The sequence below is a fragment of the Anopheles maculipalpis genome, chromosome 3RL (genome assembly GCF_943734695.1).
Source record: "Anopheles maculipalpis chromosome 3RL, idAnoMacuDA_375_x, whole genome shotgun sequence".
NCBI lineage: Eukaryota > Metazoa > Arthropoda > Insecta > Diptera > Culicidae > Anopheles > Anopheles maculipalpis.
In genome coordinates, this window is record NC_064872.1 from 35,345,071 (window position 1) to 35,370,797 (window position 25,727).

At 43.3% G+C, this 25,727-nt stretch overlaps 2 protein-coding genes across 3 annotated transcripts in view; both read right to left on the reverse strand.

Annotated features, from left to right (window-relative positions):
• Positions 1–3,791: 3,791 nt before the first annotated feature.
• LOC126565618 (profilin) overlaps positions 3,792–25,727 on the reverse strand; it is a 460,520-nt gene continuing 438,584 nt past the window's right edge. The window contains exon 4 of the mRNA XM_050222814.1: positions 3,792–3,801. The gene's annotated coding sequence lies outside the window, so the exon portion shown is untranslated. The remainder of the gene's footprint in view (positions 3,802–25,727) is intronic.
• LOC126563739 (protein outspread) overlaps positions 5,633–25,727 on the reverse strand; it is a 197,440-nt gene continuing 177,345 nt past the window's right edge. For both annotated transcript variants that reach the window (XM_050220437.1, XM_050220436.1), the window contains exons 7-14: positions 14,247–15,040; positions 9,677–13,933; positions 9,446–9,580; positions 8,846–8,982; positions 8,613–8,765; positions 8,424–8,538; positions 7,727–7,943; positions 5,633–6,198 (exon numbers count right to left, since the gene is read on the reverse strand). In XM_050220437.1, the coding sequence (XP_050076394.1) occupies positions 5,633–6,198; positions 7,727–7,943; positions 8,424–8,538; positions 8,613–8,765; positions 8,846–8,982; positions 9,446–9,580; positions 9,677–13,933; positions 14,247–15,040 (6,374 nt within the window). The remainder of the gene's footprint in view (positions 6,199–7,726; positions 7,944–8,423; positions 8,539–8,612; positions 8,766–8,845; positions 8,983–9,445; positions 9,581–9,676; positions 13,934–14,246; positions 15,041–25,727) is intronic.

A 25,727-nucleotide genomic window follows, 5' to 3' on the forward strand; every position in this document is an offset into this window, starting at 1 on the left:
GTCTCTAGTCCGTGTAACACATGGGTGTCTCCTGTGGCTGTTCTTCTTCTTTGCTAATCGCTCTGCTAGTTCGTGCCTACAATCGTTCATTTCTTGGCTTAACGACCTTCTAGCTCACGCCAGTCAACTAATAGCTTACTAAATTTGCTGTTGAACTTGCCACAGGAAACGTTCTTGTCTACCTCGGGCATTAGTCGCATGTTCAGAAGAAGATGCTCAGAGGGTGTAGTGTCTTAGGACTCTTAGGCTTAGAAGGGTTTGCCCATTTCATGAGACTAACACTGGACGACCCAGTCCATTGATTTATTTTGAGTTATCCAGACGGATAGAGAAGGCGTGTGAGTAGTGAAATGGTTCTGATGCATTCATCAAACAGGTTGCAATATTAATTTGAGAGATAATCGAGTGCTGTATGGTAGGTGGACTCGGTAGCGGAACCCACAAAGCCATAATGAAGGTTAATGAAGGGAGTGCCAAATGCCGGGAAACCATTGATCGTGCTCCAGTCGATCAATAGTAATTGATCGAACCAAAAACGTTAAACCAATCTGGCCCGCTGTTACGGTTGCCCGGTGAGGGAATTTTTTTCCCTATCGAGCAATTCTAGCTCGATTCTAGCGTGTAACAAGGAATAATGGATTGCCTTGTTGCCTTGAATGAATGGACGAATGGTTTAGTGATGAAGAAAATAGTTGCATATATACTGCTTATACTCCCTTTTGAACCGCGCTATTCGGTTACTCTGGCAGTTCTTGCAATACTCTCCGTGTGACTGTGGATTTGCAAAATGGCTTGCATACATTCAGGCGTGTGCAGTTATGCATTTTATGTTTTGAGATTGTTATACTTTCATTTAAGTGATTTGAAGTTTTGTGTCGATAAAAGCTACCTTTTGATTTGAATTTGGCTCTTTTGTGGAGTTATGTTTTTAGTGTGTTTCTTTCCATTATACTCAATCATAATTTCTTTCCCTTGTACACCTGATAAACCAACTACAAACAGACTAATATTTCGTACCTGACAATATCTGAGCTGTAGAATTGAGTTGACCGCTGAACCCTTTGGTTCTGGGGGTCAAGCTTGCTACAACGAAACACAACGCATACATCATATTTGCAGAGATTTTACGGGTACTTTCATCGTCGAAAGGACCTTTTAATTTATACCTCTTTTATCCGGTGCTCCGCACGTGAAACAGAATGCCCCCGATGCTTTCGAATAGAATTAATTTAGTGATGTATTTAAACTATTTAACACATTCCTGTTTCTCGTTTCACGTTTGTAAGATAATTATTTTTTAAACTATTTAGTCCTGTCTCTGTGGTTACTTTCGTGCAGCAGAAAGAACGTGCATTTGATTTCGAAGGTGCTAGTTTTGCAGCTCTTGTGGGCTCTCCCGACAAGCATAGGTTTCGGTAATTTGCACATACTAACAACAAAAAGCCTGTGAATTCATCAAAACCGGTCAGTGGACATGGGAATCGAATTAGAGTGAGAGATTTTTTGTTTTGTCTTAGTATTAGATGATTTGGGGACTGGAAAAGTAAGGGGAAAAAACACGCCAGTGTGGTGGACGGTTTGATTGGTGGATTAGGATTTTCGACAATTGTAGGTAGCTAGGACGGAAGAAAAAAAAAGAGGACATGAGATCAGATGACGCTATTTTGTAACAAGCATATTCAACCTGTAACTGTACAGCGTAACACACATACAATTGTATAATAAAGAGGAAATAAAAATTCAAATAAAAAGGTTTTTGGGTTTATTGTTCAATGAACCGTAGAAACATGGCCAGGTCACTCCATCCATGCTGTACTGATTTCCGCGAAATTTGACTCTTTTTGTTCCAATCAAGCACCAACAATCATACTCTTCCGGAACACCGTCAAGGTTATTTAGTAAAAGTATTGGATGCGGTCCAAAGACGCATCTGACGGTATGCAGCGCGACCCGATCGGACCAAAAATGATCAAATTATGGCCAATTTTCGCGGAATAACTTAGCGAAAAATGGATCAATAAAAGACAAAATAAATAACTAAATCCTAGTTTCGTCGAATTTTTATTTTTAATAAATAAATAGAAAATTAATAAAGAAAGAAAGAAAATTTTGATTCCATATCACATTTATTATCAAAAAAGAAAGAAATATTTTTTTGCTTTCAAATTTGCATTACGTTTTCTGCAGCAAAATTATTTTCTTCCTCCGGCGAGAAAAACCAATCTCGTTTGTCTCGGAAAGTGCGGCACCAATTTTGCAGCAAAATTTGATTTCGTGTAACAGGAGATCATACCAGTGCAGAAGGTAGCATTTGCTCCGAAAAAACATCGAATTTCGCTCAGTTGGTAGAAATAACACCGCCTAGTTGCTTTGCGCATTGCATACTGTGCGGCGCAACAAAAGCTTAGAAATTATAGCTAGCTAAAGCTTTCTACATCTGTAATGCAGATTGCATATTGGTGGGCGCATAATTATAGCACATTTAACAAACTCGTTACCTACGCGAATGGATGCTCTCCTGTTACTACAAGTCGCTCCTGGTAGAAAATTTTGCTCAAAATGAGGCAATTTTCGATGCAGCAAAATTTGATCACGGGTAACAGGAGAGAATACCAGGCTAGGAGGTAGCAAATCTGAGATTAAATAACGAAAATAAGATAATTTTCTTACCGTCATGCAAATATATTTTTAAGTTCCAATTAAGTGTGTCTCATTTAATTTGATTTAATCTAATTTTTTGTTCTTTATGTAAATATCTTCTACAATGTTCTCCCCAACGTGTATTTTTACACTAATGTCGGGTTTCTTGCGACAACGTTTATAATTATTCGACCCACTTTTTCCATCGTACTACACAAATTCGAAGCCGAATTGAAATGTAACTTAACATAACTCTAAGAATACTTGTTTTTGGACAATCCAACACAAACTAAAAGAGATAGCTAAAAGTGATGTTCTAGTTAGTGGTAAAATATAAACACAATAAGCTAAAAATCCTATTAAATGGCTTCACATAAGTAGCAAAAATCGGACACTTCCCTAATTAAGATGCAATGTGATAGAGGGCCCAAATTTCCTCCTCCGCAGAGTCAACGTGTCTCGCGGTTGTTGAGCCCAAGAAGAGTTGTCTGACGTTTCTTAGACAACTAGGCTGTAAAGTGATTTGATGTCCGATTGCATTTATTTTCTTTCTACTGAAATGTACTACAATTTCCACGAAAACACACTCGGTTTTCAACGAATTCATGTTCAATATATATTTTTATTTTCACTAACTTGTTTCGGTGAGGTTACATTCGGGGGTTGGTGTACGGCATACGATCGACAGAGAGATAAACGGCGCATTAATTAAGGGAAAGTGAAGGGAATGGAAAGGGAAGAAAGGGGAACACAACGTACATTAAACATAAAACATTTACAAAATGAACAAACGAGCAACACCTCTTACCCAAACTTTTTCACTTCACTTACGCGCTCTTTCGCTCTGTTAGACTATCGTTTACAGTTGTAATGTATTGCTTTCTTCTCTATCAACCTAAATCTTCCGTTCTGTTTGTTCATTTTTCTTCGATCGTTTGTTGTTTTTTTTTACAAAGGTTTACAAAATAGAGTCACATACAAAATAAAACTATTAAGAATCTTCCACGAAATCAATAATTCTAACACTTAGGGTGTGTAGTGTAGTTTACAAGTAATGCACAACAAAACAAAAAAAGGCACCATATTTCACGTAAAAGTGTGAGTATGTGAGAGTGTGTGTGTGTGTGTGTGTGCTTTCCATTCTCTCTTTGCTTTTCCTTCTTCAAAAGGATAAAGAGTAAAGAGGATTAATAGTGTGTAAATAGCGTATCAATGTTCAAATTTTATCCTACTAACTACAATTACTGTGCCTTGTCGATGCATTTCTTATCAAACTTAACAACAAAATTAAACAAAAAAGAAGGAAACTAGGGTTTACGAACACAACGCTGACGCTGGGGGTCAGGGGAAGGGGGGGGGGGGGGGGCGGGAAGGAGAAGAATGGAAAGACACACATACACACACATCGACACAGACACACGACACACAAAAGAGGAAAAACAAAGATCCACTTAAAGATCGTGTTGATCGACGATTAATGTATTCCCTTAAAATTACGAGAAGGACTACTTCTTAATTCTTCCTCTTGCATTGACCTTTTTTTTTTGGTGAGTCACTTTCTATCCTCTAAACAAACTGTGTGTGTGTGTGTTTATGTGTTATTTAGTTGTTTTTTCCTTATATAAATATAATTTTTTTCTTATTTGTTTTACTGTTTTTTGTTCATCTTTTTGTTACTCCTTTTTCTCGTTCGCTTATTCTCATTTTAGTTTTAATTTTTTCTTTTCTTTTTTTAAACTTTTCATTTTTGTTTTGTAAGGAAGCAATGCTGCAGCAAAAAAACACAGAATCCTAAACAGAATAAGTCGTTTTGTAAACCAATTTTGTGAGTGTTTTTAAAAATACTTTTAGCACACAATTTAGTACAGCGTGGTGGTGGTGTCTAAAACCTTAAAAGAAAAATAGATTAATTTGAAGTTTCATTTTCTTCTTTTCTTTTTTTTATCATCTCTTTGTCAATTGAAAACAACAGAAGCAACATAAAAAATTATACTAAAAAAAACACCTAATATTTTTCCTTTCTTTCTCCTTTTCTCCTCTCTGTGCAAATATTAACTGGTGAGTTTTGTTTTTGTTTCGCATTTGATGAAGGTTAAAACACATTAGTGCTATCCATCGAGAGGATACAGACACATGGCAATAAAGTTTAAAAGAAAAAATAATAAATGGTGCGAATGATGCAGCTTTTGGTGAAATACCTTCGCTAATGGTAAAATTATAGTTACACGGAATAAATAAAAATGAATGAAAGGTGAAAGAGCTGTTCACAACCTGCCAACTGATCACCAATTGGCGATGGTGGGCTAGCAAGCTAGCAATTGGCAAACAATTAAAAATCTTCATTATCAACAACAACAAGGCTACAACAATAAGCTACATACAACAACAAAAACAAACTTTAACAAAGTACAACAACAGTTGTCCTTAAAAAAAACCATATCCTTATCCAGCAGCCAATAGCTAAGCGTGTGGTGGTGGTGGTGGTGTTGGTGATGGCGCGTTTAAAATGATCGTTTTTTTTCCGTATTTTAGTGACTTTAGTGAAGCAATAGTAAAAATGGCAACTAATTTTGTTTAATTTTCACACTAAAAGTTTAAAAAGCATATGATGGTGCCGAAAGAAAAAGAAGCCAAAATGGAGTTTTCGGTATTCCTATTCGACCACTCAAACGCTGATCTTCGCCGATGATCTTTTTTCAATCACTTTTCGCTACCGCTTCTTCGTGCACTAATAATAATAATGATTGTGTATGCGTTTCGCGTTGTTCGTCTAAAAAAAAAAGAAAGCGCGTGAGCGACTCACGGCGGATTTGATGAAGCGTTGCACATTTTAAATTGAAAAAGTTAATTCTCCTTTTTTGTTTTAGTAAATTTTCCTCTTAAGCCAAACAATGCAAATAGCTTTTAGTAAATATAAGCGTGCAAAACAGCAATTTCCTGTGTGCATTATGCGTGTGGGTGAGTGTGTTTGATTTCTATTGTTTATTTTTGTTTAGATTTCCAACTCGAATCGATGAATTTGCTGTTCAACGTCCCTCTCATCTAAGGGAGGGGGCGAACAAAGTTTGGTCGATGGCTTAAGCTCGTGCATGTTATCGTTATCATTATTATTATTATTATTATTATTTAAACTATTGACATTGTTGTTGTTGTTGTGTAAGTGATTGTTGTTGTTGTTGTTGTTGTTGTTAAGATTAATGAGATGATTCGTGCCATTACTGCTGCCATTACCACCGCCATTATGGGACACATTATTGTTGTTGGTGGTGGCCGTATTATGGTTTCGATGCAGATTGCTGTTCTTGAACGTGGCACTTGCGATCAATGGTAGCGTAAGGGACACTGGGTGCGGGGTCGGTGGACCGGGCGTTAGTGGACCGGATCCTCCGCTGATCAGGTTCATGTTGAGCTGCTTGGAGCTGAGAACTTTGGCTCGGTTGTTGTTGGTGCTGCTCGCCAGATTGACGGAATCGTTGATCGCCGTACCGGTGGTGGGCGGGTTGGTGCCGGGCGACGAGCTGGAGGTAGAGAAGATCGGTGCTACACCTAGTTTGGCTCCTGATGGTGTGTTGCATAGACAATGAGGAAGAAAGAGAATATGTAGAAGAAAAAAACATTAATTTGAGTATAAGAAGTTGAAATTTAGGTTCAATAAATTTACTTTACTTTACAACCACTTTTATACCGATTTCTAAACTATAAAACCAATTGTATACCATTTAGCTAACATGTCAAAGTCAATAATAGTACAACATTAAAAATTTTATTAGTTAAAGTAATGTTTATCAGACCCAAAAGTTGTAAATGTTAACAGTGGTAGACAAAATAATAAGACCACCCTGCTTTTCGAATCTACTTCCATTATCTGCTTTAGAATCTACTTGTTTCGTTACTTACATTGCATATAATCATCATAAAATATGGGGAAAAGCATCAACGGAATCTCAACTTTTAACCGATTTACAGGTTAATGCATATCTTGCAATGAAATTTGTGTTATCTTAAACGAACGTTATCTTATTAAATGTCCGAGTCAGCTCAAAACAAGCTTTTCTTGATTGATGCAATAATATTCCTGTTTTAATATTGAACTGTTGAATGCTATTGGAATCGTTTTTCCTGTTAAAAATAAGTCGATTTTTCCAATAAAACCAGATGGTCTTGTTGCTTTGTTCAACAATATAGGTATAAGCACGACTAATTCGAATGCGAGTATAAAAGTTAAATATTATTGGAATAATTATTCAACATTTTCATATTATAGAAAAAGGTGCATTCATTTAGAAAAAGGATTCTTTCATTTTTGACATTTTGGGAAAACATAGTCAATGAATAGTGTTATGTGACCATACGGCGAAGAGCCGTCATCCTGGGGTTAAATACAAAAATAAAAATAAAATTCGTTTTTTTTTTCTAAAATTTTGTTAAAACCTAGTTCTCCAAGTACCAAGTTCTCAAAACGACTTTTTCCACAGATGTAGCCGTTATAATGACACATCGCGCGAAGGAAAATTTGTTTTTTTTTTTTGCATAACTTTTTAACCTTGAGATCATTAAAGAAGATGCTATTTATTAATGGCCATAGAAATTGTGTGGCCAAGGCCACAAAATTATATGTCTTGGTAAAGGTGATAATTAGGTGTCTAGTAGCATTTTTGTTAAGTGCGTCGTGGGCGTAAGTTTCAAGTCTACTTCAAAATTAGTAAACAAATTACGACCATTTAACATTAGACTATTTTATACATGCATACTCTAGATACAACAAATATTGAGCGATGTGTAAGCTCAATTATACATAGAAATAATGTCATGCAAGGAATATACAAAAAACGCCACATTTACTACAAACTATTATAAAAAGTATACAACAGAAAAATAAAAATATTTAAAAATATAATAAAACAAACAGAAAGCAAATAGCGACCCAATAACATAGTAAATAACAGTATGAAAGGACAACAAAACAACCAAAGTAGAATAAAAGTGTATGATAAAATATACAATTTGCAAGTGTACAGAGAGAAACCAGAAATAGAGTAGTGAAATGAAAAGAGTGAAAGATGTGTCGAAATTAAAAAGGGGCTACCTTCGGTGAACTTCAACCGTGGATGTGATTCTTTCTTATTGTTCAGTAGGTGCTGACACTCGCGAAGATCGAGCAACTCGAGCGGACTTCCCGGGTCGATCGACGCCGACGCTGGTACGGTCATCGCCATCGTGCTCGACGATCCATTATTTCCGGTGCCCAACACCGGTGGTGTCCTTTTAGCCGCGGTGGTCCTTGGTGAACTTTCTGGTTGCTGCTTCGGTTCATCATCATCGACATCGGATAGTGGTGGTTTTGGGTATCGGGTTTGTGTTTGATGGTGTTGTGGTGGTGGTTTTGGTTTTGTTAGTGGTTAGCCGTTAGAAGAAAAACAACAAAACGTCAAAGATACAATGCAAACGGGATACAACGCATACACACGCACACACACAACGGTGTAGCAGAGGACAGAAAGGATTCTTCCTTCGCGATGAGGATGGGATTAGGTAGCAACGAGTCATGCTTCATTCGCACATGCCATGTTCGTTTGTGCAACAAATGGGATGAACAATGGGTGATAAATTGTGTGGAGAAAATTAAAACTTAAAAAGTATTGGTGCTCATGTGTGTGTGTTTTAGGGAACTCAGGGAAAACTCATTTCACTTAAAATATTTTGCACAGCAAATCAGTATGGGAAGAATGGATTGTACAGGAATTGGATAGAAGTCTGTTTTGGTGGTGAGATTAGCTATTTACCGTGCTGCTGGTGAACAGGTTGGTTTCCTTTGGCGTTACGACACTGCTGGTCGGTGGTGCGGAAGTCGTTTCTTCCGGCTGGTTTGAGACAAAGTGAGCCCGCAGTTGCTTATTCCTGAAAACGAGAGAAGGCATACCGTTAACATACGATCTTTAAAAAAAAATTAAAACTCCTTTAGATGTCCTTACCTAACATCAAGCTGCTGGATGTGTTGCTGAGAACACTTTAACTGTTGCGTCGCATTACGAAGCTTCTCCTCGAGCGCGGCCGTCTCGACGCACTTCATCGAGTACTTCTCCGAAAGGGACAGAATTTCCTGCCGAACATCTTCCAGCTCTTGTCTGTTTGGCGAAGAAGCGGATCGATTAGCAATGATAACCTTTCACCGGTGAAACTAAACTTAATTCTCTAGCCTACTTACTCCTTCTCACGGTACGTTTGGGGCGGTTGACCTCCCTTTTGGAACTGTTTGAGAAACTCCTGCTTGAAGCGCGTCACCTCCCGCTGTACCTCATTCTGGTGAGCTTTCTTCATGGCGTCGAGTGCTGCCAGCGTTGCCTGTGCGAAATGTTCATGCTTTAGTTTCAATTTCATTTCACAATAATAAACTAGAGTAAGTTGCCAATTATTGCACACCATCAATGAATTTATAAATAAATAAATAATTGTATTTTTCATTCCTGGAGTCAAATTCTAGTAGATCAATCTGATGATGAAGATTGAAATAAAGTTTACTAAAATTTAACGGCATGTAGCAACCGTTAGATGCAGCGTTTGTGAAAGTGTGCAATAATAGGATTTTTTTTAGTGCATTACAAGATCGTTGTTTCTTGGCTTTGTACAAATTTTTCTCACCCAATTAAAAATGTACTGTATAAGTGTAATAGAAAATGTTAGGTCCTAGGCATACATTGTATGAAAATAGATGTTTTATCGGTCTCAGATACATGAAATCTCTGAAATGGCTCCTTAGGTGTGCAATAATTGGCAAATGGACCTATAATAAGCAAATTTGTTTTACCTGTGTTTCTTCGGCCAGCGCTTGTTCCTTCTCCAGAATGAGCTTAGCGATCTCCTGCTGGTGCTTCTCCTCCAAATCGTGGATGATACGCTTGTGCGAAGCTTCCATCGCGGCCAGTCCTTTCTCGCAAAGTGCCTACCGGAAGTGGTGATGAGAAAAAAATCCGTTAAACATTAAACCATCACAATTTAACGCAAGCGCCTAAATGTAGGCAACACGAAGATCACCTACCCGTAACTGCTCGATTTCTGCCTGATAGCGCGATCGCAAACTGTCCTCATCATCCTTATCCTTCTGCGAGTCCAGCTCGTTTGCCATCTGCTGCTCCCGATAGGCAGCGTGCAAATTGTCCACCTGTTGCGCATGTTCCGCCTCCAACAGTTCCAGATGCTTCTCCAGCTTCTTCACATGGTCCTGCTCTTTGCGCATCTGCTCGTACAGATAGTCACGTTCCTTTTCCAGCTCGGCATACTCGGCTGCCGTTTTGCGACAACTGTCCGCCAACTCTTCACAGCGATCCTTCAACGATCGTGCCTTCTTGCACTCCTGGTCGTAGCTGTCGAGTAAATCCTCAATCTCCTTATCCTTCTCGTTGCTAGCTGCATCGATGCGCGTCAACCGAACGGACAGTTCGTGCAATTCTTTCTCCTTCTGTTTCAGCAGATTCCGCTCGTTATTGAGTCGTTCCAGCAGTTCGGCACGCTCCCCGTCGATCGCTTGTATGCGCTGCTGCTGCTCGTCAATACGACGCTGGAGAGTGGTAAGCTTTTGCTCGTGCTGCTGCCGAATCGTTCCCAGCTCACGCTCGTGCTCTTCTGTCAGTTGCTTCAGACGCTCCTGCAGTCGGCCACACTGTTCACTGCGTGACTGTAACTGCTTAGCGGCACTGATCAGTGAATCGATTCGTTGCTGAATCTCAACGCACCGTGTGTGAATACTTCGCAAGCTGTCCACGTCGATAGCGTTGGCAGCGGTAGCGTTACCATTTTCCGGATGCAAAGATCTTTGCAACGCGACGACCGACTTTTCCAGCTCGTTTAGTATCGCCGACACTTCCTTCACTTCGGCTTTGTTCAGCGAGTGCTCACTGGCGAAATACTTGTACATGAAGTTAAAGTCTGCCTCGGCCAGGATGTCATCAGCGTTTGCCACCTCCAAGTCAGCGGTTAGATCCGTGTACAGGTTCTCGTACTGTTTGAGGGCAGCCACACTAAACACACGCTCCGATGACTCGCACGAGTCCTGGTGTTGAGCAAGCTTTTGTCGATTAGGCACATAGTCACCCTTCAGTACTTGGACGCGTGCATCGATCAATGCTTTGTGAGCGATAATGTCCGCAAACTCCGCTAACAGCTGTCGGCCTTCGCTGGGTTTTCGTTCCTGCTCTAGATGCAAACGCCACTGGCCACGCTTCATCTTTTCAAGCGTTTCTTCGTAACATTCAGTTAGTTGCCGTACGGCTGCATCCATTTCTCTACGGAGTGCCTCATGCACAGCGTCCGCAAACGTTTCGAACGTAATGCGCTCCTGTGTGGATAGTGCATATCCGAAGGCGGGCGCTAGAGAGCTTTCGTAGCGCTGAGCATTTCGCATCATGATGTGTGCGATCTCCGACTGTACCAGCTCCGCATTGACCGCTTCCTGTGCCTGGCGCCAAGCTTCCTGTACCGCCCCTTGTACGGTTTCGTGCGAGGAAGCAATGTAGCTGAGCGTTTCGGCCGCCAACCCGTACGCGAGGTTCTCCATAATGGTTGTTTTGTAGCGCTTGGCGATCAGATGCACCTCGTTCTGTTGCCTTAGCAGATCGTCCAATAGAGCGGTACCAATGGGCGGGAAGGAAAGTGATCGTATCGTGCTTGTTCGACCGGCCGAAAGCATCAACTTGCGAGCTAGAACGCTTGCCAGCACATCCGCACTACTGCTCGGCCGCACTACGCATTTGCCCGAAAGCTTTGCCTTAAGCATTGACATCAGCTGGATGGTTTCGCACACCTCGACCTTCGTTTGACGTTCTTCAAATTCTTGCAAATTTTCTGCTCGCTCCAATGCATGCCGCAACCGTCCGAAGCAAACACTCTCGAAAGCGATCCTTTCGGCGAGTAGTTCCAGGTCCTTGCGCTGGGTAAGTCCATTCGTTTCGCGCAACATACGGCGTTGCTTTAGGAGATCCGCTAACTTACTCTTAAGCTGTGCTTCAAGTTGGTTGAGGGCCAGCTTGATCGGGTTGGACTCTGGCAGTACGATCACATTACCGTACCCTGCACCATCAACCGGTACGACACAGTTATCGCAGCTCTCCCGCAACAACTTCGATACCTCCGTTAGGCAACGTTCGATAAATTTGTACGAATCCTTACGATCGGCAGCGGGCGACACAGATCGCCGGGATCGCGAAGATCGCAGGCTCTGGAACTGTTGGGCACTCTGGTCGATCAGTTCCCGCACCGACACCACAACTCCCTCGAGACTCTTGAGACGATCCAACAGATGCTCCGGTACTTGTTTCGTACCCGAGCTAGATGTACTGGCCGTTTCACACTCGCTCACGTCCGGTTTACCTGGCACAACGACAGGCTGTACGTTTTCTACACGCTTTTCGAGATTATTTAACCGTAGCAGAACTTGCATCGGTTGTGCCGAAATCGAAGCACTGTCGAGACTTTTGCGGCGTAGTCTTGTGGCAGAGGAACGTCTGGTGGCGGGTTGCGCCGTAACTTCCGGCGTTGTCAACTCGACGGTCGCTACTTTTGCCACTGGCGGTTGCAGCACATTGCCACTCTCAAGTGCATCGATTTTGCTCTCCAATTCGGACACCTTCTCTTCCAGCTCTTTCTGGATTGAGAGCGATTCCTTGCCCTTGAGTGAGAGTGAACGTCGTTTCTCGGATCGGATTGCTTTTTGCTTTAACAGTCGGACTTGCTTTTCTGCCGCAGTGTATTTGTTCGTCATGTCCTGGATGCGGTCCGCCATCATGCGTGACTGAGCGTCATGTTCGGTCGCCTGCCGGTCGAGCTCTTTGCGTAAGGTGGCATACCCGATCTCTAGCTCGTCGTACAGACCGTGGGCGTCTTTGAGTTCACGCTTCATCGCTTTCAGCTCGCTAACGGCTCGTTCGAAGCGTGCCCTCAGTTCGCGATATTCGTCCGCCAGCATGTCATGGTCAAGTTGGGTAGGATCGATCGCTGTGAGGCAGGTAAGATCGCTAAACGAATCCATACGCTTAATGCGTCCGCTGCGTGTGACTGCCAAGCTGCAAAGGCTTGAGGCAGGACTGGCGGGCGCTGCGATTCCGCACTCCTGCAGCCGTCGGTAGAGCGATTCATTCTCTTCGATTCCACGAGCAAGTCGTTCCTCTAGATCCTTGGTTGTGTCCCGACTTTTCGACAGCTCGTGTGTAATTCGATCGATGATTTCCTGCCCCGCGGCACGACTATCCTGCAGCTGCACCATTAACTTTTCACGGTTCTCTTCCAGCTCACGCTTTCGGGTCAGCTCTTGCTCAGTACGCTCGAGCGTCGTAAGAAGCTCGGACATGCGAGCTTCCCGCTCATGTGTTTCCTCGCGCAACATCGCCAACTCCTTCTCGGCCGCTTGCAATCGTAGCTGGAGCTCCTTTTCCAATCCCGTACCTTCCTCCTCCTGGACGGTATTGATCGGCTTTTGTACCGGAACCGGTTGAAGCGACAGGACCTCCGACTGTACACTTTCGATGGTGCTGCGCCGCGAGCTCGGTGGCGATGAGCGACTGCGTTTGTGCAGCCGTTGTTGACTTTGGGCCGATACCGGCGGGTTCGTTCTTAACCTATCTTTGGTACGCATTGCCGGACTGCTCAGTGGCACCGACGGGGGCGAAGGTGACACCGGTGATCCCCAGTCGCCGACACTGTCCCGCCGGCATCCACCTTCCGACGCGGTTCGGTACTCCTCGTCCGACGAGAACAGCAACGATTTGGGTGTTAGCGGAGTGACGGGCGACTGCACTAACGGGTGCTTTGGTTGAGGCTGATTACAACTACTGCTAGTATTACTGCTATTGTTACTGTTACTACTATTGGTGGTGGTACTGTCCCCGGTACCGTTCGGCTCACCGTGCGCTCGGGCAGCCGTCAGATGTACGATGACGTCTTTCGGCACCTTATCCACAACATCCTCGCCAGCACCAGGACTAGCCGCCAGCGGTACGACGCCTTCGATCAACAGGTGGCCATTCATACTGTTGTTGTTGTTTTTTTCGAGCAGCTTGCTTCGCTTCAGCTTCGGCTTGTGCTCGATCGTGTCGGTGATCAGCTCAAGCTCCAGCGCACTGGGTGTGACCGGTGTGGGTGGAGATTTGTCCGGTAACGTTTTGAAGTTGTCGTCATTTTGATTGCTTAGCTCGAGGGTAGCCTTCGTCGGTGGAAGCCCGGCAGCGTTCTTGAGCACGTTGATCCAGTTGTTGCGCACGTTGATCGTTACCGCAGACAGTACGATCCGATGGTTGTCCCAGGTCTGTTTGCGAAACAGAACACAGAAAGGAGTACACATTAGTGATGGGAAAGATTAATTCTGTTCGGAACGGAGTGCATATTCTAAATAGGAAAAAGAGATTAGAGGGCACGTTTTAACATTATAAAGGACATACATATTAATGTAGGTGCCAAAAACTTACTTTGTGATTTTATCTGAACCTAGGTTTGATCGTTCCAATGAAGGAACGGAATGAACCTAATAGATTTGGAACAAAATTCTCATAACTAGTAAACATGTTCAGGCCTAGACGGCACACATTTTCTTTGTAAATGAATCAACCGAGGACACTTACCGTAAGCTGAAAGCCGTATCCCTTGTTGACAGGCACCTCGGTAATGCTGGTAATGCTGTTCACATCCAACACCCCGTCCAGTACACCCTTCTCTTCCGCGACCGGATCACGGTAGTAGAATAGTGCGGCTCCGCGCAGTGTGAACCAATGCTTGCTCCATTCACCGACCCGTCCGTCCTGCTTCAACAGCCAGCCCTTCTTTGCCTGGAGCAGGTCCGCGTCCGGGCCACGATGTTCCGAGTTTTTGCCCAAATAGTTGGCCGGCGCATCGTCCATACCGCAGTCACCGTCCGGATCACCCCGTTCGTGAGTTTGACTAGGCTTCAGCTTCGGACTAGAGTTGCTGGCTGGTGGCAGGTGTAGCGATCCGAGCGGTGGCACCTGTCCACCACCCTTGCCACCTCCACCACCACCGTTCGACGTTGGAATTTTCTTTACGATGGCCGACACGATCGCGGGTGCACTGGATGGTATGGTAAGTGAGTGAGGTCGCATCTGTAAAGGCGTACCACCGACACTGCCACCTCCGGTACCACCTCCACCACCGCTACCGCCACCATTGCCTCCTCCTCCACCGGGAGTACCACCGTTCGTATACTGCGGTGGGATCGTGTTTTCGTCCCGCGGGCTGGTCGGTTTCTCGTGGTGGTCCGCCGTGAGTGACAGGCTGTCCGTGATGCAGGGGCTGCTCCAGCGGTTTACGTTCGTGATCGTGTTGGCAATATCCTTCAGCTTTAGGTCGTCTCTAGAGCGTAGCTCCGTACCACCACCATCCAGTAGTAAACATTTGGATGCTGTAACGATGATAGGAGAAAAAAATGCAACACAAGACGCATCATTAGTAAATGGAGCGGAAACATGAAAAGTTTTTTGTGTTATTTTTCAAGCAAACTCCCAAACTGTTGCTCTTCTTTGAAACTGCCCACTGATGATCGTTAAAGTATGCTAGTAATTATGATGCGAAGTGTGATTAACTGACGTAGGTGTCCCTGACAAGCTCGACCACAAAAGAGGAAGACTGCTATTTTCGATCAAACGCGTCAGATACACGATTACTGGTACGACTAAGAGAAGGAAATCCTTGAGCCCGAGTGATGTTAATTGACAACCTTGTGCGTTGTATGGTTGCACGTTCCAATCAGTTCATCTTCCAAGATATTCTGCATTAAAACTTGATTATATTGGAAATTAAAACGTGAGACATCGTACTGTTACTGTTGAGGTTTTCAGGATGTAAGAAAGATCAGGGAACTGCGAATTGATGAATACATCCGTAACTAACATGATAAGCAGGTTAGCATGGTCCAGATTGCTTTTTGCAATGGTAAGAAGCGTAGACGAACTAATGCCTTTACTGACAGATTGAGTAAGAGTTAAAGTGTTCTTTTGACGTATAAACGATGAAAACAATTGATCATGAGTGTTTACAAAACTTTCTCTAATTTTATGTCGATGCTACTAAATGGTGTGAAATACGGCCTGGCCGTCCTTTATGAATAAAAAAAAATGGTGTGAAATAAAGTGAAAATAAAAAAAAATCCAATAATAGCAGATAGCAGGCAAAACAAAAGATTAAAAAACTAAACTCAGATACATGAGCAGCTCTCCAAATAGTAAAAATTAGCAGGATCTTTCAAGATCGCTGAATTGGTCATACTGGCCATACTAAATTAACACAATTTTCTAAGGACCCTTTTCCAATCTGCCAATACTAATGAACACCTAACACGATCCGACACCTTTTACCGATTTCTACAATCGAAAAGCTACTCTACGGTTTTACAAGGTAAGAAGGTCAGAATTATCATACCGGGGGACTCCACTCATACTCGACCGGGAGAAAGGATTTTCTCTCTTGCATGTTCTGATGTATGCGACATTAAAAGGTTTGAGTTACCTTTAGAAACTCAGCCATTTTTAAGTCATTTTATTTCCAATTTTCTTTTCCATTCATCCGAATATGCTCCAAGTATGCAAAATAATAATAATCACATAGAAGTAAAACAAATTGAAACTAGTATGCTAATACACTTAAGAGATGAAAGAGGCTCAAAATCTCTATAATAATAAAAAAATGGAGAAATCTTTGTCTCCTAATAACAACTCACGCACTGCCTAAAAAGCTTCATTTTCTGTAAGGAACATCGATACAAAATTCCTACACAACTTGACACGGACTGGCAACATGCGTGCAAAATGAACCCTAACCATGTCTCTGCTAGAGGGTCTAGTTTTTGAACAACTTTATAGTCGTGTCACAGTGCCGCGTTCTGTTGCGTGCCCAAACCGTGTGTACTAGGCAGCGTAACATTCCACAACGATGTAGCCATCCTTGGCCGAGAGGTTCCCAAGCCGTTGTAAAACCAGCTATTAACAAGACGCTTGCACAATAGCAAGCGGAAGCGCAGGAGACGGGTGGAAACTTCGTACGAACGACATGGCACGCAAAATGAACAAATAAATTCAATTAAAGACATGTTTAGAAACGGTGGCCCTTTGCACTCGATAGCTCAATCGTAGCGAGGTCTTAGATTCTAAGCGTCTGGTACGCACACCCGTTGACTGACCCGTCCTGATGACTTTATTTGGGCTTTGAACAGACACTTTACACGATCACCGAAGACACTCCTCGCTGTTCGTGGGAAAACATGGCTCTGACCAAGCGGTAGAACACTTAGAACATGGGACGAGATGCTGTAGCGATCAGTAGCGTTTAAAAGCTGACATTTGCTGACTAAACGAACGCCATGGACTTGACCTGGTAGCACTGCATAAGGCTACAATATTTTAGCTCCAAAAATGGGATCCCCTTTAGCAGACGACTCAACCATCAAACAAATGCCGGAAAAGAGGGCTTTTCAGAGCAGCAAGAATGGTTACCATCGGTAACTCTCCTTCTTCCTTGATGGAGCAGCAGCAAACAGGCAATTTTGCATACCTCAACGATCGGTTTCCTTGTTTCGATCGATTTGGCGCTGAAAGCCTCTGTCAAACAAACACGCAAAACGTGTACCTGACGTGAAGGCTGTCGGAACGGAGCTCGATCGATCGACGATCGGTCGACACTTGGCAACATGTCGCGCATCACGCATTTCGCACCAGCCGACAAGGGGGCGAATGGGCCCCGTTCGATCAACGCCGTGTGTGATCGTTAAGAAATATTAAAAGCTATCATTATCGGCCTGTCGATCCGGCCACATCTGTCGCGGTACATCCGTGCTCTAATTGGTCGGCAGACAAAATGCTAGGCCCCGGTGCGGAAGTTAAGCTCCCCGGTAGGGTTACTTTTTGCGAGAGGATGGACAACGGCACGGTTCTTTTTCAATTTTTCATTCGGTTTAGTGGAAGGTTTTACTGTATAATCCTTAAATGGGCACCCTCGGGAGAGTCGTCACTGGGTTGGCTGGCTGAATTGTGCTGGTTTATGCGTGAGGAAAGTTCAAGGTTTCCGCATCCACAGCGGGCAAGGTGTGAACGGAACAAGGCCAAAGTTCGTACAGTTCTCCACAGTGGACTGTTGTTTGGTTTCGAGCAGTTCTTAGTCCACACTCGCACGATCGCTGTTATGTGAGGTGTTTTGCTTTTTATATGTTTTTAGCCCTGTTTGACCGGCGTGCCCGGACAGGATTTAAGGTGAGGTGTGCAATTAGGTGTGATAGCGATCGCGTGTGATGTGTGTCTGCGATTGTGACTGACGCCCGGCGGTCATAAAGTGTGCGAGAGGCTTGGTTAACGAGCGCTGGTTTATGCTTGCGGTGAATCGGATGCAAAACATGAAACGCACGGAACGGGATCATGCTTTAGTTCCGAAGCAAAATAAGATCTAATAGCGAAAATGAAATTGAAACCACGTTGAGCGTACTGTTGTGAATGCATTTTGAAGAGGATCGTTGAGATAAATAAAGATACTTACAAATATAATAATTATTTACAAGAATATTTCAAGGAGGACTGAAAAGGATGTTTATGATACTGGTGTTCAACTCGGAATAAAGCTTCCTTTTATTAAAGTCTCATGTAAGAACCGAATATGTGTAAAAAATGCCCTATTCTGATTTAAGTTTAGCTCTCCACGGAATCAATTCAAATGTATATCTTCTGAGGATATAAACGATGTGAGTTAAGATATGCAATAAATTCACATTAAGATGTGCAATAAATTCAACAAAGGGTTAGAAAACCTACTTCGAATCAGTCCTCACTTCGGAGAGATAAGTCCTGAACAAAATCGGATTTCCGATCCTGCCGTGTGGAGACCGGAGCCGCTCACGCCTCGGCTATCGAACCGTCCCACATCCTCGGAGTTCTGTTCAGTCTCTCGAGCTACAAATCTGTTAGTTTACTGATAGTTCCTACTTGCTAGCTGTCGGAAGTGCTAGTTTATTGATAACTTGTGTCAGATATTACCCTGGATCTAGCTTAGTTTCGTATAAAAACTTGGTGGTTTCACTCCCTCAAGTGATCATTATATTACATATGTCAGTAAAATCTAAAGCTTCTCTCTCAATTGAGGTGCCAGGTTCGTGATGTTTGTGTTGGAATCGATCATTTTGGACGTACTGATACTAAAATCAACTAACACAAATCTAACAACAAACCTTGGAATCAAAATAAGAAAAAAAACTTCTCAACCCGTATGAGCATTAAGAAAAAACCAACCCCGAAATAAACACATCCCCTTCAGAACACATCGTTTGGCTGACTGCTGCGCAAATGTGCGCCGAAATGCTGGTGAGAATCCGAAGAGAACGTAACACAATCCTAATTGTCCTTAAACTATTGACCCACTAATAATTGCCGGTGCTCGGCACCGACCAAAGTCACGATTTGGCGCACCACGTACATGAGATCACATCACGGAAAATGATTCATCGGCGATCGGTGGTGCGACTGGCCATTCGGAAGCGTTAAATACTGTGTAGAGCGCCGGTGTTAATAAGCGGGCCACTGGATTGTTGGGTCGCTGTAATTCTGTGGGGCAAAGAACAACAGCATCACGAAAAAAAAAACATGTTGAGAGCCTCTTCTTAGGAGCATAAATTCCCTAATAGAGCAGCAACAAAAAAAACACCTTCCTATAAAGGTGGTATGATCCATACGCGAAGGGCATCTACGCATACGGCAATCTGTTGCCCGATCACGATTCGATTCGTGTTCGAATTTTTAGAGCACCGGAATGCTTAACATCCACTGTGTGCTGCTTATGCAGAAATTATGCCAAGCCTCTATCGAGCGCCGTTAACGATTCGAGTGAGGCGGAGCGGGACTATGACGTTTTCGACACCTTTCGAAGGTTAATTTCAATCCACCAAAAGAGCCTCGGTACTATATGGCAGATTAAGGCGTGATAGAACGGGTAACGCTCTTGCGTCGCTTTATCCCTCTGTACTGGCCACATATTAATGCCGGTGGTGGTCCAGGGATGTGGTACCATTAAAAAAAGTTGGCCATTCTCATCGATTGGCCTGGCAGTTGGATTGCTTTACGACTGCAAAATCCGATCTGTTACTGTTATGCACATACACACGCCTTCCTTTACGATGCCCGATGAAAGGCTGCTTGGGGTAGCCCGCAAGGTGGGTGTGATTCGGTAGCTTATCGAGCAGCACCACGCTCATTTTTATTGAGATTTCAATATTATGATTCACCGATGATTTTCGCTATTCGGCACGGGGTGCAGCGAGCCTCGCGTGGCTATTAGCGTGAAGTCTAACATGGGTCCACGGTTTGGGTTTCGATTGTCACGCAAATTGATTCCCGCGCGGGTGATACTTTACGATCGTTACGAATGCTTAGAAGTGGGTGGTGGAATTTAATGGCGGATAGCGAACTGAAAATCGCAATAAACATTCGTTCATCAGCAAATGGAACGGTGCTTGCTGTACATCGGGGTGAATTTTTATTACGATATTATTTATTGCACTTGCATAACATGTATTGTCATGGTCATAATGTGACATTTGTGCAAGGAAGTGTAATTTATGTTGATAACTAGAGCAAAATGGGTTGCACAATTTCAGTACTCGATGATCATAAGTGACAAAATAGCTATTAGCTTCCTTAGAGCCAGAATAAATCAATTCAATAATTATGCAATTTACGAACGAAGTTACAGAAATGAATTTTTCACTAATCAATAAATAAAACATTCACTTTTTAACTTTTATCGTATGTGATCGTATAGATTGACATTCTCAGAGGAATATTGAGTGTCTAACATAAAAAAGCTTTTATGAAATAAAACCTTTCTGTAGGCTATCGCTTTTTTTGCTTCATTACTCAATAATTAAAAATTGATTTACTGAACAGGTACACTCGCCATTAAATGCATAACGAATTCCACTTTGCTTTAACGCTCTCATACCAGCCACAGAACGGCAATCGTACAGTCCTCCGATAAGTTTCAGCATTCAAACTGCAAAGAATGACAATAAAACATAGATCCGATCCATGCCCGACCTTGAAGCGCTGACGAGCGGAAATACCAGCACAAGACGACATACATAAAACAAGTGTTCGATAAGCCCATAGGAAGGGTAGAAAATTACAATAGAATGTGCGCATATTACGATCACATTAAAATCCATGACGATACCGCTGGGCCGTGGATTTAATGAGCGACGCTTGCCATGCCTTAACTCAACCAACCGTCCAAGGTGTCCTAAATGAATCGCGAGGTGCACACTGGGCTTCACAAGCGTGAATTGAAAATGCACACCACGACGAGCGAGCAACAGTTATCAGGTGAGGATAGTATGTTGGAAAATAGCGACACAATATCATCGACCATCAACGGGTGATGGAAAAATCCGTACCCAACCGTTCTGTATCGGTATCTGGGATGCATTGCCATACACACACATTTTATTGCTTTTCCATTAAAAAGTCATACGAAGATGCGTGTGGCTGAGCGACCGCACATTAGTGCTACCAGAGTGATCGACGTCTGCCATATCTGAGCGCGAAAGATCGCTCCACACAGCTGGCAGTTGGTGATGGTTTGACCACAACTCATTCAGCTCATCCAATCGTGCTCGATACGAACAGGAATGAGCGTCCGGCTTCCTGAAACGGAGGATCCACACTCATTAAGACTCATGTGGTAAGCTTATTAGCGAGCTTGGCTTCTTCCGAAATTATCCTGGAGAACGCAGGGACATACGCTATCCTCGGAACGCACAGAAGGTCGACAGATTGATCGACGTGTCTTCGCTGTCCTGTTGCGTACCAAGGGTGTGGTGGGGGTTACTTGTAATGAAGGTAAGCATCCCTCGGTTGGAAAGAGAATCAAAAACGTATCACCGTTCCCGAGACCTGTTCACGCAGATAGAGCCGCTCGTTACGGACTTTATTAGCGACATGCCATGGTCGCATGCGAAATGTAATAAGTAATAACAAGTATTAAATAAAGTAAATAGGCCACTAATTTCCGCCCAACAGGTACCGGGGGCAGCTTGGGGTGCTACCCGATGTAAGCTGGGTGGGTGTCGTTCAATCTAGAATGCGTTTAGTTTGGTGATTAAAGAAAGAAGGAAACCTCGCACTGAGATTGAGCGAGAGTTGTTCCGCCGAACAAGCACCTCATTAACGGTGGCAGTAAATCAGGCCGGTGATTAAGACGATAGGCTTGTAAGAATTGATACACAAAGGCATGTAGGGCAGACAGGCAGGAAGGCAGGTTACGGTTACGGATGATCGTAAAATGAGTATAATTTACTAAAGGATAATAAAACAAAATATTCCTTTCGCTTTTTTTCTTTATTTTAATTTCTAGAACAATGTAGCAGTCTGATTAGTTTGTGTTTCATAGTTGCAACACAGATAATGGATATTAAATGTAGTTAAATTCGCCTGCAACCGTGCAATCTTCCCTACTTCCAGCTGCTAGAATTCACTGCTAGGACGAATCGAACATAAAATAGATCCATAAAACAGTTCTTCGCAATAAGCAATCTAAGATCCTCTCTCTCTATGTTGTTGAGCAATGAAAAATGCAAGTTTAACGTTTTACTTCCACTTAACGATACTGGCGTTTGTTTTACGATCGATTTTAGTATTGGCTGCCGGCCAAAGCTCACGAGCGCTTGATGGTGAGCGGAGGCAATAAATCGCATCGGAACAACTTGTTGACAAATGCGCTGGTTTTGCAAAGTGTGCAGCGCGAGTGACATAAATGGTGGGTGCACGTTTCGTTCGCGATTGTGTTGTCCTTGGCGAACAGCGTGTGTCATGAAGATGGGCAGAACAAGTGGTTTAAGGAGGTGTGAAGTGATATAAGCCTTTTTTCTTTGATGCACTGTTGGGTTATCAATTGAAAGGTAAACTCAAACAAGTATGCAATATATGTGACAGATAGTGAGTTTTTAGAATTTAACAATTTTATTAAATAATAAATGGTAATAAAAAAGGCAACAAATTTTTTTATCAGAGATTTCTATATCTAAAAGTTTGCATGATTTGGATGAATTGATGCATCCATCCAAAAATATGGTTCTGAAAACTTTGGTTGCATACACTGAGGCGTTCTGAACAAAATGTATAGACATGTCAAAATAACGATGCATTTATTATTATGAATAAGCGGCGCCTGCCTTCACACGGCAGGTCCAGTTATCGAATACCTTACCAGACCACGCAGTCGTACGCAGGACTAACTATTTAGCTATGGGCTAAATGAGGTCATTCGTGCCAGAAATTAGCAGGTTTAATTGTCAAAGAAATGAAGGAGTCCGAACTATATGTTTTCGCTTTGATACTGGACAGAATTTATTAGAATGTCTTTGAATATCCTTGAAACAACCATCAACAATTTTTCATCTCCCAAAACGGATTCATTACGTACTGGAGGCAGATATTAGTTTGAAGATAACTTTGTTTCGATTTTAACTTTTGAAAATATTTTACTAACCATTTCTGCAATACACCGTACTACATCAGCACCTGCACGCCACTATGTGTATACTATTTATTATCATGATTAAGGGGAAACACGCCGTGTAGTTTAGCTAAACACTTTGCGCCTAATGCCAGACCCCATGCTGCACACCGCAAGGATGCAAAACAGAAATCAACCACTCAGAACGTGAGTCACACGAACGACGTCGGTAAATTATGTTTTATTCCACTTGTTAACATCCTTGCTGTGGTTGGTTGTTCTACCAGGAGAACGGAAACATCATGTTTTCGTGCCGTTTCGTGGAGCGCACCGATTGATCGTGTGTAACCTCGGGTTCGTTTTCGGTGGTGCGGCATGCTTGTGCACGAAGCAATCAGCCAACGGGGAATGGAATGGAGTGAAGCTGAGTCTAGTTCGCCACAACACTCGATGGAGCGTGTGAAAACGTGCAAGAATCTAGATGACGTTCGAATGAGTGTAGTGTAGGTGTCGAGTATGGTAACAACCTTCCGCGATAAGTGGCCCGATAAAGTCCGAATACCGGTAGTGGCGCATGAAACATTTACTTTTCTGCAACATAATCAAGCGGCACTTGGGCAGAGACTCCTACAAAGATGGAGTAAACACGGTGGCAAGTAAACCTTCTACCCAGTGATGGCATTCTTTATGCAGTTAGTAACACGTTTGTACTTTTGCTGATTCACTCGTCTGTTCTACACTCCCGGAGCACCGGCGAACAATTCGATGCGACTACCGAAATAATTGCCACTCATTTGTTCGACTTTAATTTGTTCATATTACCGGGTTAATTTTTATGCAAATTGCACCGTTGATTAGCAGGCCGCCGAAGCGCTGTCTGGCGCTTCGGAGACAACACTCGCGGAACGCACCGGGAAAAGGCTCGGAACGGATCCTACTAACTAGCATCGATTACCACGCGTCCGGATGAAACGTCGGGCAGAAACCGGACAGTGAAGTCCAAGCTTCCGAGTCGCAGAGTTCGTGATAATTGTTTCGTGTTGAATGGTACGCAGAGGTAGAGTGTGTCTACTTTACCTCTCGTAAGTATTGTGAAGCAAAGGAAAAATTTCTAGACCCTTGATACGGTGTTGCCTTGGAGAACCATCGCATAGAACGCGAAATCTTCACTAAGAATACGCAAGGAGAGGATAGAACGCCACAAGAGAACCCACGAGAAGCGAATGCACGCCGGACAAGGGCATCCCAATTATCGGGCGGCAAATTGGAGGAGTGGTGCGTGGTGGTTGATCTATGGCAAGCAGAAGAGAGCTGCTATGATCTGCCTGCCAGCACTGGATGGATGCACCGGTCATGAGTCCACTACCGCCGGGCACTTCTGCGGGGAGAGTGTAATTATTTATGCATCACTCATATCAATTCTACCTGGTGGGGGATAGATGTTCCATGCCTCTGGGGAGAGAAAAGAATTCTTCGCAGCACTACTGGCCGGACACCACAAAAAACGTTCTCCAGAACAGTTCTTTAAGGGCGAAAACACATCGCACACAGTCCTTCCGGAAAACCACGGCAGGAGGTGTCTGGTACAGAGGACTAGCCGTCCACGACCGACTGATGGTTGAGCCCGTGCTGTAACTAGCCGGATCTTCCGAAGCTACTCATCGTGGACGCCCCACGGTTTGCCGGATGCGTAACAACATGAATATTTGCTATAATTTATGGATTGTTTTCTCGTGTGGAGCATCTTTTTCTGTGTTCGTTTTCGTTTTCGTTCGGGGCAGATTCTGATCGAATTGCATCTGCGGCACAGGAACGATGGGAGGTTGGTGACGATTGCATAGACGGACGCCATCGTACCGTATTCGTGTTTGCTGCCGTTCACGCGGCGCAACTAACCTCTCCGATCGGATGATGGTCCAAACCGATTGCGTTCGTGAGAATACTCCCCATGTCTCACACGTTATTCCCCCTTGCCCGTGGTGGCCAGTGCCGACTGGTAGCGTGTTATGACAAGTCTCACATTTCATGGCGTATGTTCAAAATTGTCGGTTTTGTGTCCGAAGTCTGGCGGGATAATGATAACTTATCTTGTGTTTCATGCTGGGTTTGCTTAGAGGGTTTTGAGAGCGCTTTACAAAACAGACGAGGAGGAGCATGTAATGTGGAAGGTTCTGGAAGGCCAACAATTTAACATGACCTTTTTACACGTTTGTGCAGCTTGGCGGTTGAACCTTCCATTGGGTCATTTGATACCTTATGCGACAGTAGATGGAGAAAGCGACGGTATCTCCTACTGTTACACTACACATCTTAAATCGTTCTGAATGAAATGGTATAGGAGCTAGATTTTACACCTGTTTGGTGAATCGGAATTTAAGACTTCCTCTGCGAGAAGCGTCTGGAGATCATATTGCACCTCGGGAATCGGGAGAACGATTGTAGGTGATCGTATGCAGCATCGAACAAGGATGATTATGAGATATTGAAGATGAGATCCGATTTCTTCACCGTTGTCGATGTAGTTGATTCAGATTCAAAGTTCAGATCACAAATATCGTGTTCCAGATAAAGGTAACATGCCCCGGCTGTTCGCTTCCTGCTTGAGA